This window comes from Acinonyx jubatus, chromosome A1 (genome assembly GCF_027475565.1).
Source record: "Acinonyx jubatus isolate Ajub_Pintada_27869175 chromosome A1, VMU_Ajub_asm_v1.0, whole genome shotgun sequence".
Taxonomy (NCBI): Eukaryota; Metazoa; Chordata; class Mammalia; order Carnivora; family Felidae; genus Acinonyx; species Acinonyx jubatus.
This window is the reverse complement of record NC_069380.1, coordinates 190,797,889-190,812,442: the sequence shown is the minus strand read 5'-3', so window position 1 is coordinate 190,812,442 and position 14,554 is coordinate 190,797,889. Positions and strand designations below refer to the sequence as shown.

Here is a 14,554-nt window from a genome sequence, read left to right as displayed (position 1 = left end):
CCTTCGTCTCCTTCCTCTTGGGGATGACAGGAAATGCTTTTGAAATGAAGAAGAATGTCCATATCCAACTCCTTGTCAGAATTGTCCCAGAGAGTAGGTTGACAGGATCGAATGTTGATTGCTTTTTAATGACTTTCCATTCCCCACATTGGTCTCAAGGATCTGATTTCCTAAAGTCCCTGGCCATGGCATCTACTCCCTTACCTCCAAGCAGGCTATTGCTCCTTGCACTATGTGAAGACTTCCATCCTGAAATGCTTACTCTGTGCCAGGCACTGTGCTACATCCTTCATTTGTATTTTCATGTTTAATTCTTAAAAACACCATGAGTACAATTACTTCATTTTGTAAAGAAACAAGCACCAAGAGATTCAGTGACTTGCCCAAAGTCATACAACCAGTAAGTAATGAGACAAGACTCCATCCTGCTTTATCTGACCCCTGGGCCCATTCTCCTCACCAATGCCCTCTACTTTCTCCTTGAGGATAGCACAAAAGTCATTATCAAATGAGTCATTGCAATATTTTATCTGGATGTTTACCTGGAGGGACTAATAACTAGATAGATGTTAATATATTTCTTGACTACTGTAGCATACTCACTTAAATCAAAAGTCTCTGACATTCACAATAGGATTAAGGGCAGGAGTCAGCAAACTGTGGCCCACAGACCAAAACCAGCCTGCTGTGTGTTTTTATGATTAATTTTTTTTTTGAATACAGCCATGTGCATATGTTTATGTATTGTCTATGGCTGTTTTCATACTACAACAACAGAGATGAGTAGTACATGAAGCCCACAAAGCCTGAAATATTTACTACCTGGACTTTTACAGAAAACGTTTGCCTATCCCTGGTCTAGAATGACAAATCTAAGCTGAGAGATTATAAAAAAAAAAAAAAAAAAAATTAAAGGCCTACAGTGAATCCTAATGCATGAACAGGACAGGAAATATCCATCAGAAGCAGAGAATGATCACATCAGAGTCTTACTGTCTTCTATTAGCATCACATTTAATAATATATTCAGTGTCTTATTAACAAAAGTAAAAACCATCATTTACAAGAAGAGACAGCTTATAGCCAGCATCAAGAGCATGTCAGAGTCCATTCACCCAGTAGGCATGAACTGCCATTTGAGCGTTGTCCTCTTCCACAGCCCCTGCTCCCGTGGGTCACCAGACCCTGTCACTTTGATCTCTTCATGCAGCCTGCCCCTCCCAATTTCCATGGGGTCTGTTTTAGCAAGTTCAACCAAGCATCACCCCTGTTCATCAATAATACTATAAGTAATAATCATTATAGCATCTTTAAAAAAATCACTACAGCAACATGGTTAGAATTGTAATAGGAGAAGGATTATGGTGTGATGGGGAGCAGAAGGGGTCGCTTAGAGCTCTGCTTGCAATGACTGGGGAGTTGAAGAAGGGATAATATTCCACTCACCTCCTCTTTTTACCTCTAGCTACTGAGCCTTCTCCTACTACTGTACCTATTCTGCTTAACAGTCTCTTACTTGTACTCCAAAACCAAGCACAAGTTTCTCTTCCTCTGATAACTGTCCCTGACACCTGCCAGCAGAGTAATTATCAAGTCTTTCTGTGTCCCCTTAGTACTACTTTCTTACTTGTCACATAATTAAGATAGTACTATAATTACCATTTATGACATTAATATAAGATGGTGATAGTTCTACTGAGTGCTTACTATGCTTCAAACACTGTGCTAAACATTTTGCAGAGAATCAGGGTATTGGACCCCACAGCCTGTGTTTTAATCACTAGGCTACACTGCCCTCCCATCTTCTGCATGGAAGGCAGAGACTATTGTGTATTCACTTTTTTTTAAGTTTATTTATTTATTTTGAGAGAGAGAGAGAGAGAGAGAGAGAGAGAGAGAGAGAGAAAGAGAGAGAGAGCGCACATGCATCAGCAGGGAAGGGACAGAGAGAGGGAGAGAGAGAATCCCAAGCAGGCTCCATGCTGTCAGTTCAGAGCCTGATGCAGGGTTTGATCCCATGAACCATGATATCATGACCTCAGCTGAAATCTAGACACTCAACCAACTGAGGCAGCCAGGCACCCCATGGTGTATTCACTTTTATCTCTGCAATGCCTAACAGTGCCTGCCATACAAGTAATGTTTATAAAATGAATGGATAAATAGTATGGCACACATTTCTAAAGATACCTATCCCTTGGTCATTCAAACACTAATTAGGTACTACTGTGAAGAGATTTTATAGGTATAATTTGAAGTCCCAAATCAGTTGATTTTAAGGTACAGAGATTTTTCCAGGTGGACCTGACCCAAACAGATGAGCCCTTTAGAAAAAGAGAGTTTTCTCCAACTAGTGGAAGTCAGAGAGGTTCAAAGAATAAGAGGGATTGCTACACTATTGCTGGCTTGAAGATAGAGGAGACAGGTGATGCAGAATGCTGGCAACCTCTAGAAGCTGAGACAGCTTCGGGTGGACAGCCAGCCAGAAAACAATGACTTTGGTCCCATGACCACAGGGAGGTGACTACTGTAAACAACCAGTGAGGTTGTTCAACCCGAACTCCAGATAAGAACCATAGCCCCAGCCAATACCATGATTTCAGCTTGGTGAGACCTTAGTGGAGAATCTAGATACCCCAACCCAGACTTCTGATCTACGGAACTATGAGACAATGAATGAGTGCTGTTAGAAGACACTAAGTTTGTGGTGATTTGTTATGCAGTGGTAGAAAACAAATACAAATAGGTTTCCAATTCTCTAGAGATGCTGGTGGTCAGACTCCTTTCTGTAGCTCCCAAATGTCCCACTGAGCTTTACAAGAAGTGAATCATGGCTGTGATCCAACATCAGGGAGATGACATGGGTTGAGGAAGTCTGTGCTCATCTACAAATGAATCAGAATCTGGTGAAGGAGGTAATGCTCTACAGTGGGTAGACTTCTGGACAAGAAATATGAAGTCCTGGTTCCTAGTCCTAGATTTGCCAATGGCTCACTACATGACCCTGGATAAGTCACCTTATGTCATGTAACTGCAGATCTTTCGTCTGTAAAATGGGGATATTCATCCCTCTCCCATCCATTTCATAGTACTGTAAATGATGATTGAGTAAGATAAAGAGCCCAACAAGCCATATAAGTTGTGACCAATTCTAGAGGAACATAGGGATTCCTCAGTGGCTTAGGGACTTTAGGGAAGAGCTGTGCCAAGTTATAAGACTAATAAAATTCAGGTGATGAGGCATACCTCCACGGGCCAGATAACAGTTGTTCTTCCCTACTAAGGAATTTATCCTATAGCTCCCTAGGAGAATAATTATCACAAAAATAATGCCTCATGTTTCAACAGCACTTTTCAAAGTGCTTTTCCCTGTGCTATTTTAATTCCAATAACTTGTATCAGTTAAAGGAAAAGAATCAACTAAGTCTAGTTCTGAAAGTTTTGGTTTCTCACCATGACATAGAGTTAGTCTCACCCATTACACAGAAGAGAAGACGGAGGCCCAGCTGGGCAGGCAACTTGCCAAGGTTATGGGGCTGGTCAGTGAAAGAGCAAAGACACTCATTCCCAGTCTTGGCCTCCAATAACTCCATCTCCCTACTTTTGGTATGGAACTGGGAAAATGCAGAGTTCTTAGACAGAGGCCCAGCTTAGCCTGTACCAGGTCTGAACTGAAGAAGGATGGTGTGTTACTCAGGTTCCTATCACATGGATCAGATGCAAATGAAGCATTGGAATCATGTCACATTTTGAGGAGCCTCTTCCCCCAACCTTCCAGTTATGCTACAGATGACACTTACTGGCTGTTAAACAACAGACTCCTTCTCTGGTATCTTTATTAAATAGGTGGGGATGTGGGAAATAGTGTGCAGGGTAAGCTGCTCTCAATGCCTACCAGATAAATATTAATTAAAGAAGAACAGGGAAGAAGGATCCATTGACTTGGAACTTTCTTGGGAGGGTTTTGAGTTTCACTAGATGATCCCCAACTTGGGATACTTTAGCTGGGTCTCTCAGTTCAGTAATGTTGGAAAAGGAAATAGCCATCCTGAACACTTGGTTTGAGGCTGTTACTCCAGACATCCTGGGCTATAAGCAAGTTTGAATTCTCCTGGCCCTGAAAAATATTCCTGGTCTCTAGAATCCAATGTGAATAGAATTGGCAGGTTATGAGAGAGGTGATATTCATGCATTCACTTGTTATTGAGGCCCACTCTGTGCTAGGTGCTGTAAGATTCTTTACTCTCATGGAGCTTATGATCTAGGGGAATGATAGTCAACAAACACACGGAGATCCAATTTCAATGACAATGTGGGCTACATGAGGCTCTGAGATTCTTAAGCCTGAATGCTGAAAAAGTGCTAGGTGGGTTGAGGTCTGAAGGATGAATAGGGTTGAAACAATGATGGGGGTGGGAGTGGGGGCAAGAGTGGCATGTGATAAGGGTATGAGACTTTTGAATAGAAAGAACCAAACAAAGCCCGGTGTGACCAGAGTACAGAAAGCATGTTGTGGACACACTGGCGAGCAGGCCAGGGGCCAGACCACATGGGACCTTGATGGTCACCAAGGAGTTTGAATTTTATTCCAAGTGTAAGAGAAAGGCTTTCATGGATTTTAAGCAAAGAAGCAACATAATACAATTCACGTTTTTAAAAAGACCACTCAAACTGATTCAGCAGAGGAGTGGAAGGAGGGGCTGCATGGAGGGAAGTCTAGTTTAGATGCTACTGTGGTCACCCAGAGTTGGGAAAAGAGTAGCATCTTCACACAGCCCCAGGACACTGATATTTGCCACCTCCTAAGGTGAAAAGAAAATCCTGTGATTTTGAGTACATATGTGTACTACCCCTAGGGCATGGAGGGAATAAGTTTGCCTCTTTGTATCTCATTTTGCTTGACTGCCCAATGGAAGCCATGCATCCTGGTCTACCTAGTTATCATTTCAAATCACAGAAAGGGAGAGATGGGAGGAGTAAGAGAGAAAGCTGGCCCTGTGTAATATATGACCCTCTGTGTAGACATGTCTCCAGCACGTCGTACCCTGGGGACTAAGAGTAGGCACCAACACAGCTTCTTTGTGAATGGTCCGCCAAGTGAACATCTTCAGAAATGGGGAAACCAACTCTCACCCTCAGAATAGCCAACTCATTGTTGCACCACCCTACCTATCAAACACCCACTCCTTGTACCAAATTCTCCTAAATCGGGTCTCATGGCAGCAGCCTCCTATCAATCCTTCAGGGAACACCTCTCTCTAAGTCTCTTTTTCTGGTTCCCTCCTCCTGCAGCCATTCTTCACAGGGCATAGCTTTGCTCCACTCTCCTGATCTCATTCCTTTGAACAAATTTCCTCTTATTTCCTCTTTTAATAGGAAGCATCTAAGAACATTATTTTCCATATAGCAAGCAACAACAAATATTTGCTGAATTTTTTGAAGTGAGCACTGTCTGCCTAGAATCAAAAGGAGCCTGTAAGACATGCAAACAAAGTGGGACACACAGGAACATGGGAATAACAGAGAAGGTCGGGTAGGGTTTTCAGAGCATTGTGGAACAATCAAGCAAGCTAGCAGGCCTGGGTTCTGCTCCTGAGTCTGTGTGATTTGAGACTCGAATTTATCTGTAAAACTTATAGGTTGTATTGGTGATTTCTTTGGTGGTTAAGTATTAAGTTTTAGTTAAGCACTGTCACCTACTGAAAGCTCTGAGCTTAAGGCTGTCAAGGCACATGTTAGAAAGGATGTACAATTATAGTAGTGCCAGGATGACACTTACTTAACAAATCAAGCTGGATGGAAAGAAAAATAGAATGCAAGCAACTTTATCACTGTATGATTCAGTATGATTTGATGCCCTGTATGTCCACCATACCACATCATATGACATCAACATCAGTTTGTAATATCTTTGGAAAAATATTCTAGAACTGGAAACCTCCTAGCCAAATCTCAAAGATCATAGAATTCTTGACTAGTCATGTCTCTCCTCATTGTTGGGCATAAGAGAGGCGTCTAGGACTCTAAGAACATCAAGGAACAATTTCTCACCTCATTTGTGATTGTCATAGTTGCTGTTTGGATCCAGTACAAAATATGCTTTGTCTTTTATTTCAGCCAAACTCTTTCCCTGTGGTAGGGGGGAGAACTGTACTTGCCCTCAACAGTGACATTTCCCTAAAGTGGCCGAAGTACAGCTGTTCACATTCTGCCTCCAATACATTCTCCCTTCCTTTCCTTCTGGTCCATTACTTTGGTGGCCTTTGAAGGCCAAAAGAAGAGTAATGAGAAGGCAATCTGGAAACATTTCTGAACATGGTCAAACGTGTGCATCATGTGTGTAAATGCATTTGCAATTCATATGTGTGTGCACAAACATTTGGTGTATATGTAACTGCATTTAAAATGATGTTTGTAAGACAGATGATAGATAGATAGATAGATAGATAGATAGATAGATAGATAATGTTTGTAAATATTTGTGATTTTGTAGTCAAGTGTTGACATATCTGTCTTTGTTGGCACATGTCTTGATGTATATGTATGTGCAAAGGTGGTGTGAATATATGCCTGTGGGATTTTATCACCCATGAAGGACAGCAACCACACAAGTCCTTATCTTGTAATAAGGAAAAAAATGCCAACATGAATCTCTCTGACATTTGAATTATCACATCTAGCTGACAGAGGAGAAGGGTGCAATAGGGCTTGACAGCTCTGCTGACGGGGCTTAGGCTGGCCCTTGGCCCTTCCCTATGGCCTTATGCAGTTGATGTCAATGCTTCTGACACCTCTTCCCTTTGGCCTGCAGGTCCCTGTCTGGCCGCATCGTTGGTGGTGTCTGGTGGTTCTTCACCTTGATCATCATCTCCTCATACACAGCCAACCTGGCTGCCTTCTTGACCGTGGAGAGGATGGTGTCTCCCATCGAGAGTGCTGAGGACCTAGCGAAACAGACGGAAATCGCTTACGGCACACTGGAAGCAGGGTCCACTAAGGAGTTCTTCAGGGTAGGAATATCCCTTGTCCTAGAGCACCTTCACAAAAGGGAACCACTACTGTCATTAAAATATCCTCATTAAGGAGCATGTGATTATAGTCAACCAGAGCAACTGCTTAGCATAGTACAAGTCAGGGAAACTCAGAGCATTTCTCAGCTTCTTACAAATTCTTGAGAAATCTACAATTCTATATTTGTAATAACTTCAAAGCTCTTGCACTGAATCAGACCCCTTACGTATGCCAGTCTGTGCCAACTTCTCTGAGGGCTGCAAAGGATATGACATTCAGTTCCTTCCCTGTTCCCACACATACTTGCAGTCTAATTAGTAATTGATTAGTATCGGCCTAGGGACAAGGTCCAGACCTGATGCCCTTTTATGTCCTCTCCTTGAAGACTTGATGAATAAGGAGATGGTATATGGGGAATGATTACTGGAACAGGTTGTCTATTTAACAGTGCCAGGAGAGAGAAAATGTGAAGTGAGAGTGGAGGTGATGGAGAGGTCTTATGGCCAGAGGCAGCGAGTGAAGGCAGAGGAGCAGAGAGCTTAGAAACACAAGCCTAGGGTCATCCAAACCTAGAGCCAGACCCTGGCTCTGTCCTTTACTTGTTCTCTGGCCCTTAGCCTCTTTCACACCATTTTCTCATCTATAGAGTCAGGAGAATAATATCTACCTCAACGAGTCATTACGATATTAGAAGAGATGAGGCATCTAAGACACAAGGCTCTGTGGGTACAGGGCTTTGGGGTACAGGCATTTGGGAGCCATCTTGAAGAAGGGGTAGGGATTTACAGCCACAAACATTAGAAAATATTTCTAGGCATCATGAAACTAGGTCAGGTCTGGGTTGGCTAATTACATTCCAGGCAAAGGGGACAACTTGAACAAATGCCCCAAAGCAGAAAAGCCTGTAGTTCCCTGGACTTTAGACATGTTCCTCCTGGAAGTTGAAGAAATAGTACATGGAGCTACCATGTATTAAGGAAGGAAAAATGATAAATAATTGCTACCACTTACCTAGCATTTGCTATGAATCAGGTCTTGTGCCAGCACACCCTCATTTAATCTTTTCATTACAGTTAGAAATTTGTTTTCCCCATTTTATATGTGAAGTTCAGAGAAGTCAAAGTAATTGCCTGAGGTCACACAGGTAGTAAGTAGCAGAAGGAGAATAGACAGCCAGTATCTGCCTTGCTTCAGGCAAGGGACAGGGATCCCATACAGTCCTACCAGGTTCTCACTGCAACTTTATGGAGAAAACCCCAGACTCCGAGTGAACCCACAGAGTGTGCTCAGTTTCTTGGTTGTGGGTTCTATGTTCTGCATGAAAAGCAGGAAGGGGACCAAGGTCTTAACCATCACTGACCCAGTCTCCAAGGCTCATGTCATCTACTTCAATATAATGGAGCAAGAAGGTGACTTAGAGGTCATGTGGTCAGAGTCTATCGTTTTAGAGAGAGACATGACTTGCTTAAGCTTAACCAACCAGCTAGTACAAAAACCTCCTGCAATCTCACAATTCTCTAGAATTTTTAGCCTGCAACCAAAGTGTGAAGGGGATGTCTCATATTTGTCCAGGTAGCCATTCCTATATCCCTGGCTTTGCTGATGAAGTTGGGGAACGGCCAATTCACTTACTCATTACATACTTATGTTCTCATCCCCAATATCTGAGCATGTCACTATCCCCAAAACACCTTCCATCCATGGTCTCATTTATGTTCCACCTATGACCTATGGTAGAACAGGAGTTATATGTCCATTTTGTGAATAAGAAATTGAAATTCAGGGAATCATAATGCAAGTGTTGAGGATGAACACAAATTCTGTTTCTTCATTCCAGCCAAAGTATTCTTGACGCTGAACCACACTGTCCTAATGAGGTGGTGTCATTAGCTGATTTTTTAAAAAGATTATTCAGGTTGTTAGATGAGCTCATGATCAAATCTAGTCTAACCTTTTCCTTTTGTAGTTGGGGAAACTGAGGCCCAGAAAAGAAAAGGGTCATGCTCTAACTACTCAGAGGCACAGCTAGGACTTAGGACTTGAAAGTTCTCTGTTAATCACTATGTCAATTGACATATTTCTATTTCTCATCCACAGGACACTGTTAGGCATCTAGAAACAAAACAGTGTGTATTCTACAAGCTCTGGGCACTCACTAGGTCTACTACATTCGTGACAATAGGTTGTAGTTCATATGCTAACTCTGATCAACAGTGGTGGCCTGGAGTTCGATGTTGAGAGGAGATTCTGAGGTCACATCTGGGCACAGTGTGAAAGAATTCCTTGACTGATGTCAATATCCCTCACATATATAGGAAGGGAAAGTGGTCTCAAGCCAGCCATGTATTGGGCATTCTTGTCCTAAAGTAAAACCTAAATAAAGGGCATAATTAGTAGTAGTAATTGCACCACTTATAGAATACCTACTATGTGTCAGGCACTGGGTTATGCACTTTACATCTGTTGTCATATACTATCCATGGCGACACTATGCAGTCAGTACCATCATCAACATTGTCAGGAGAGGAAGACTAAGGTTCAGAAATGTTGTTATTTGTCCAAGGTCCCACAGCTAGTAAGATATAAAGCCTAAAATAAGGGAGGCAGCTGGTTGCAGTGAAAAGGCACTAGGTGCTATCAGGAAACCAGGGTTTTATTCCTGGCTCTGCCACTAAGAAGGTACATGACATTGGACAGTTCACTGCCACACTGTGGGCCCCAGTTTCTCTACTGGTAGAAAGACAGCACTAACAAGATATGCCCCATGAGCCCTTCCATCTCTGTAACTTTGACCTTGAGAATTTTCCCACCAGGACTTTAGTGGATGGGGAGACAAGATCACCTACCACCCTCATAAGGCAGGAGAAGAGCATGGTGACACATGTATTCTTCTACCCCAGGCTCTAAAAAAATATGGCTTCTAGTCCCCACAGCAGCCCAGAGCTTCTTGGCAGCTCCAATCCAGAGTCACTGAATCCTCCATCGACAGTTTAATTAAGATGTGTGAAGGGCTGTGAGAGCTGCAGATGATAGGAGAGATCCAAGAACAAATACCCCAAGTATGTTTCCAATCTTCCCTGCCACTCATGCTGCCTTCGCATCCCTAGAGATGAGATTTTCCTGATAGCCTAATCTGAGCAGCTATGAGCACAGCCCTGGCATTTGGGGCACAGGGGTGAGACCGAGAGGACATATTAATTTTCTGCATACTCTTGCCCAGAGGGCTCTTCAGCTCTACCTGTCAACAGCCCAGTTCCCTGCCGTGGCCATCTTGTCAGGTCAAATTGCATCTTGCCATTGCCCTGCTGAGTATTTTGTTGGGTTTCTGCCTGGAAGATCATCTGTAAATCTGGTCACAGCTGAATTTATACATTTCTCTGTTTCCTGAGTGAGAAGAGATGTACACTGTAGATGTTCTGATTGGTTCTAGGTGTAATCTCCTCTAACTTTGAAATTCTCCCTCCCTTTTCTCCTTTCTTTCTTCTTCTTCTTCCTCATACATTGTTGCTTGAATGATGTGTTTTCATGTAAAGAATCAGGTATTTTAAGACCACAAGGGATTCAAAGGTCCCCAAGCCCCAAATCCTCGTGGAACAGATGAGGAAAGACTAGAACCCAAGCTCTTCACTCCCAGTCCAGTGGCCTTTCCAGAGGGTCAACCATACTTTAAAGCGCATCACCTAGTTGATCTAATTATAGATTCACTCTACCAAATACTTCCCTGAAATTCTCAGTAACTATTTCCCTTAATTTTCCATTGAGACCAGACTTTTTCTAGGCCCAAATATCTCTATAGATCATTTGGCTCAAACAACAACTTAACTGTTTATCAATATTTTGCCAACACTTGATGTTGATATCAAAGAAATAAAACTGATATTTGTGTGCAAAGAAAAATGACATTTTGTGTGTATAATTTTATACTAAATAAATCTGTAATCTGTGTTTTAACCACTAGTCTACATGAATTTCATGACTCTAGCACTCTTTAAAACATTAGCCCCTTATATATGTATAACATGTGTCCATTTTCAAAGCCAGACTCCCGTACCCCCAAAATACATCTACCCTTTGGGGTAAGGAAACTCTTTAGAAAGACCATGTTAGATGAGAGGGATGGTTTGTGGTCCTGGGTTGTGGGCCTTGACTAAGGGCCTACTATGTGTAAGGGTGCACTCTGTGAAGGACTCACAGAAGGGAAGGTGTCCCCCTCCCTCAGATGGCATCCATATACTTAAGACCTGTACACAAGCAAGGATGCCTTGCAATCTTGGCAGTCTAGCCTGAAGGTCCAGTGAGTGTGTCCTAGAGGAACATCAGCCCTCACAATACTCTTTTTAGCCCCAGAGGCCTACAAATCAGAATCATCTGGGGGAACTCCTGGAAGAAAAGATTTTTTCTAGGTTCCACCCCAAACCTGCCATATCAGAATCTATAGGTTTAGAGCAGGGCATCTCCATATTTACAATTTCTACACAGGATTCTGGTGCCCACTAGAGCGTGTGAATGATTCTCCTTGAAACTAAGGTGGCCTCAGAATACAAAGGATTTGTTCTGGCCTGTGAAATGACTAGTAGGATGTGGCTGGAGAGAACCAGGGCATGAAGAGAAGTAAATAGCCTAGGCAAAGTCCCAAAGAAGGGACGTTTCAAAGTGAGTTCAGTACAAGGGGAGGAAAACAGTTTGGCAAGATTGAGAGGCTTCTGAAATATAAACAGGTGACAGTATTAGGTCTCAAGTTATTAGCTTTATCAGACAATTTACATTCCAAGGTCAGTCTTATAATATGACTCATGATCCAGAATTCCTCAATGTTTTTATTATTGGGGGAACCAATAATGAAATCATATTCCACTGATATTAAGCTCTCCTTTTCTTCTGGGCAGTATAAATATGGCCTTCTTGAGTAATAGATAGGTTCTATAATGTCTTCAGAAGCTAGATTAGGGTTGCATTTCTTAACTCTTCCCATATAGAAGGAGAATATAATTCAGCAGTAAATAAAAGATTCTGAGCTATTCTGTTCATTCTCTATTTGCAAGATATTTGTACTTTGGAACCTACTGGTACTAATTAGAGCCTCTTATTTTGCAATCACTCATAATTTGTTTCTTCCTGAGCTAATCTCACTCATGAATGTGTGATCAAGCTACACTCAGCTCTTCATTAGTGTGTGTGCCACCTCAATTCCAAGCACAGCCAGCACTTAACTCCAGCTTTGTTCCTGTCCCCTGCCAGAGGTCTAAAATTGCCGTGTTTGAGAAAATGTGGACATACATGAAGTCAGCAGAACCATCAGTTTTTGTGCGAACCACAGAGGAAGGAATGATCCGAGTGAGGAAATCCAAAGGCAAATACGCCTACCTTCTGGAGTCTACCATGAATGAATACATTGAGCAGCGGAAACCCTGTGACACCATGAAGGTGGGAGGTAACTTGGATTCCAAAGGCTATGGCATTGCGACACCCAAGGGGTCCGCCCTGAGGTAAGTAGCCAAGATTTGCTTCCTTGGTACTCCCTCTCCCCTCCCTACCTCAGGAATGAAGCTGCTGTGTCTGCCTCAGGGCTCCAGTGCCACAATGCAAGCTGTCACGGGGGCTTTTCTTGGACATCAGTGAGCCTGGAAGATTCCAGTCACCTGAGATCTTCAGCCCTGAGGTTGGAATTGACCTGGGGGCCTCAGCTTGCTATGACTGTCGCTGCCCATGTGTTCTTCCCCATGCCTCACCTTACCCCTCCAAATGTGTTAAACATCAGTGAAACTTGTGTTTGTGTTGTGTGATCTATAACACACCATCCTTTACCAGATACTCTCATATCCAAGTAGGTTATGAACAGAGTTCTCCAGCAACCTGGATTCTTTGACAGAAGGTGGTTTATAATGTTTGTCTAAAAGAAACGTAAACACGTTGTCCAAATGGAAAGTCAAGTAGTTTGAGCCCTAAAGGCTCTGGCTGTATCATGAATGGCAGTACCTGTTCTTTCCCCAGTACTGATTTCTTTAGCAAGAAAAAAGGGGGTTCAGGGACACCTGGGTGGCTCAGTCAGTTGAGCATCCAACTTTGGCTCAGGTCATGATCTCATGGTTTGTGAGTTCGGGCCCTGCATCGGGCTCACTGCTGTCAGAGTTAGAACCCACTTTGGATCCTCTGTCCCCCTCCCCTAACCCCTCCCCCACTGTGCTCTCTCAAAAAATATTAAGACAAACAAACAAATAAACAAGTAGTTCAGTAAAGAAGCAAAGTAGACTAGGGGCGCCTGGGTGGCGCAGTCGGTTAAGCGTCCGACTTCAGCCAGGTCACGATCTCCTGGTCCGCGAGTTCGAGCCCTGCGTCAGGCTCTGGGCTGATGGCTCAGAGCCTGGAGCCTGTTTCCGATTCTGTGTCTCCCTCTCTCTCTGCCCCTCCCCCGTTCATGCTCTGTCTCTCTCTGTCCCAAAAATAAATAAACGTTGAAAAAAAAAATTAAAAAAAAAAAAAAAGAAGCAAAGTAGACTTTACTCTCACATAAAGAAGTTCTGGTACTCATTCCAAACAGCTAAGGTAGAGTCCTATAGACTCGGGATCAAAAGACATAGATTTAATACTGGGATTTACTACTGTCTTACCAAAGGTAAGTCTTGTCATCTCTCCAACCTTTAGCTTCCTCATCTGTAAAAAGAGGATATTCATCCCAGCCCTTCCTAGGTCCAAGGTGATTGTGAGTTCAAATCTATATAGAAGATAATTAAAAGCAGCGCACTATGAAATAACCTGTTATTCACTGGTATCATGTCAATTTACAGAGGGATTAAATAATTTTAGGGAAGGGTAGTGCTCAAAGAAAGATGAGAAGTGTTTAAAAAGGTTGCAAAAGGATGAAGAGAGGCTCTTAACCCACATTGACATCCAGGGCTACCTCTGCCTCCACATCTTTCATTCATTTCAATAATATTGAGCCCTGCGATGTTCTAGGCTCTAGGCTTGGACCTGGAGCTACAATTTTGAACAAGCCGGACAGTCTCTACGCCTATGGAATTACATGCTTGCAGGGAAGACACTCATTCAACAGGTGATTATTGTTTGATGGTTCATGACAACTATGACAGGTGGTAGTTGATATTGCAGGGAAGACACTTATTCAACAGGTGATTGTTGTTTGATGGTTCATGACAACTATGACAGGTGGTAGTTGATAAAAGACCTGGAGGACACCTACTTCCAGCCATACAGCAGAATAATACTCCTACTATAAAACATAAATATGCAGGATAAAGTTATAACAAATAGCCATTTTTATGAAAATTAGGAAATTCCAAGGCCAAAACAGAAAAAGGTCATCAAAACCAGAGTGAAATGCATAAGCCGACTCTTCAGGAGCTGCCATAAGCAAGGCAGAGTTGTAAATTATGTGACAATCCACATGAACAAGAATGAGAAGTACATCTAAAAGCATTTAAGTAATGAAAATATTTTTAAAAGAAAAAGACACTGTCACAAGGGACCAGGCATATTTGGAAAAATACCAATTAGAATTCAGGGACGTAATAATATCTCAATGGAA

The 14,554-nt window shown here is 42.5% G+C and overlaps 1 protein-coding gene across 2 annotated transcripts in view; it reads left to right on the top strand.

Annotated features, from left to right (window-relative positions):
• The window catches only part of GRIA1 (glutamate ionotropic receptor AMPA type subunit 1), a 312,249-nt gene that overhangs the window by 252,826 nt on the left and 44,869 nt on the right, over positions 1 to 14,554 (top strand). For both annotated transcript variants that reach the window (XM_027077529.2, XM_027077522.2), the window contains exons 12-13: positions 6,812 to 7,010; positions 12,250 to 12,497. In XM_027077529.2, coding sequence (XP_026933330.1) covers positions 6,812 to 7,010; positions 12,250 to 12,497 — 447 coding nt within the window. The remainder of the gene's footprint in view (positions 1 to 6,811; positions 7,011 to 12,249; positions 12,498 to 14,554) is intronic.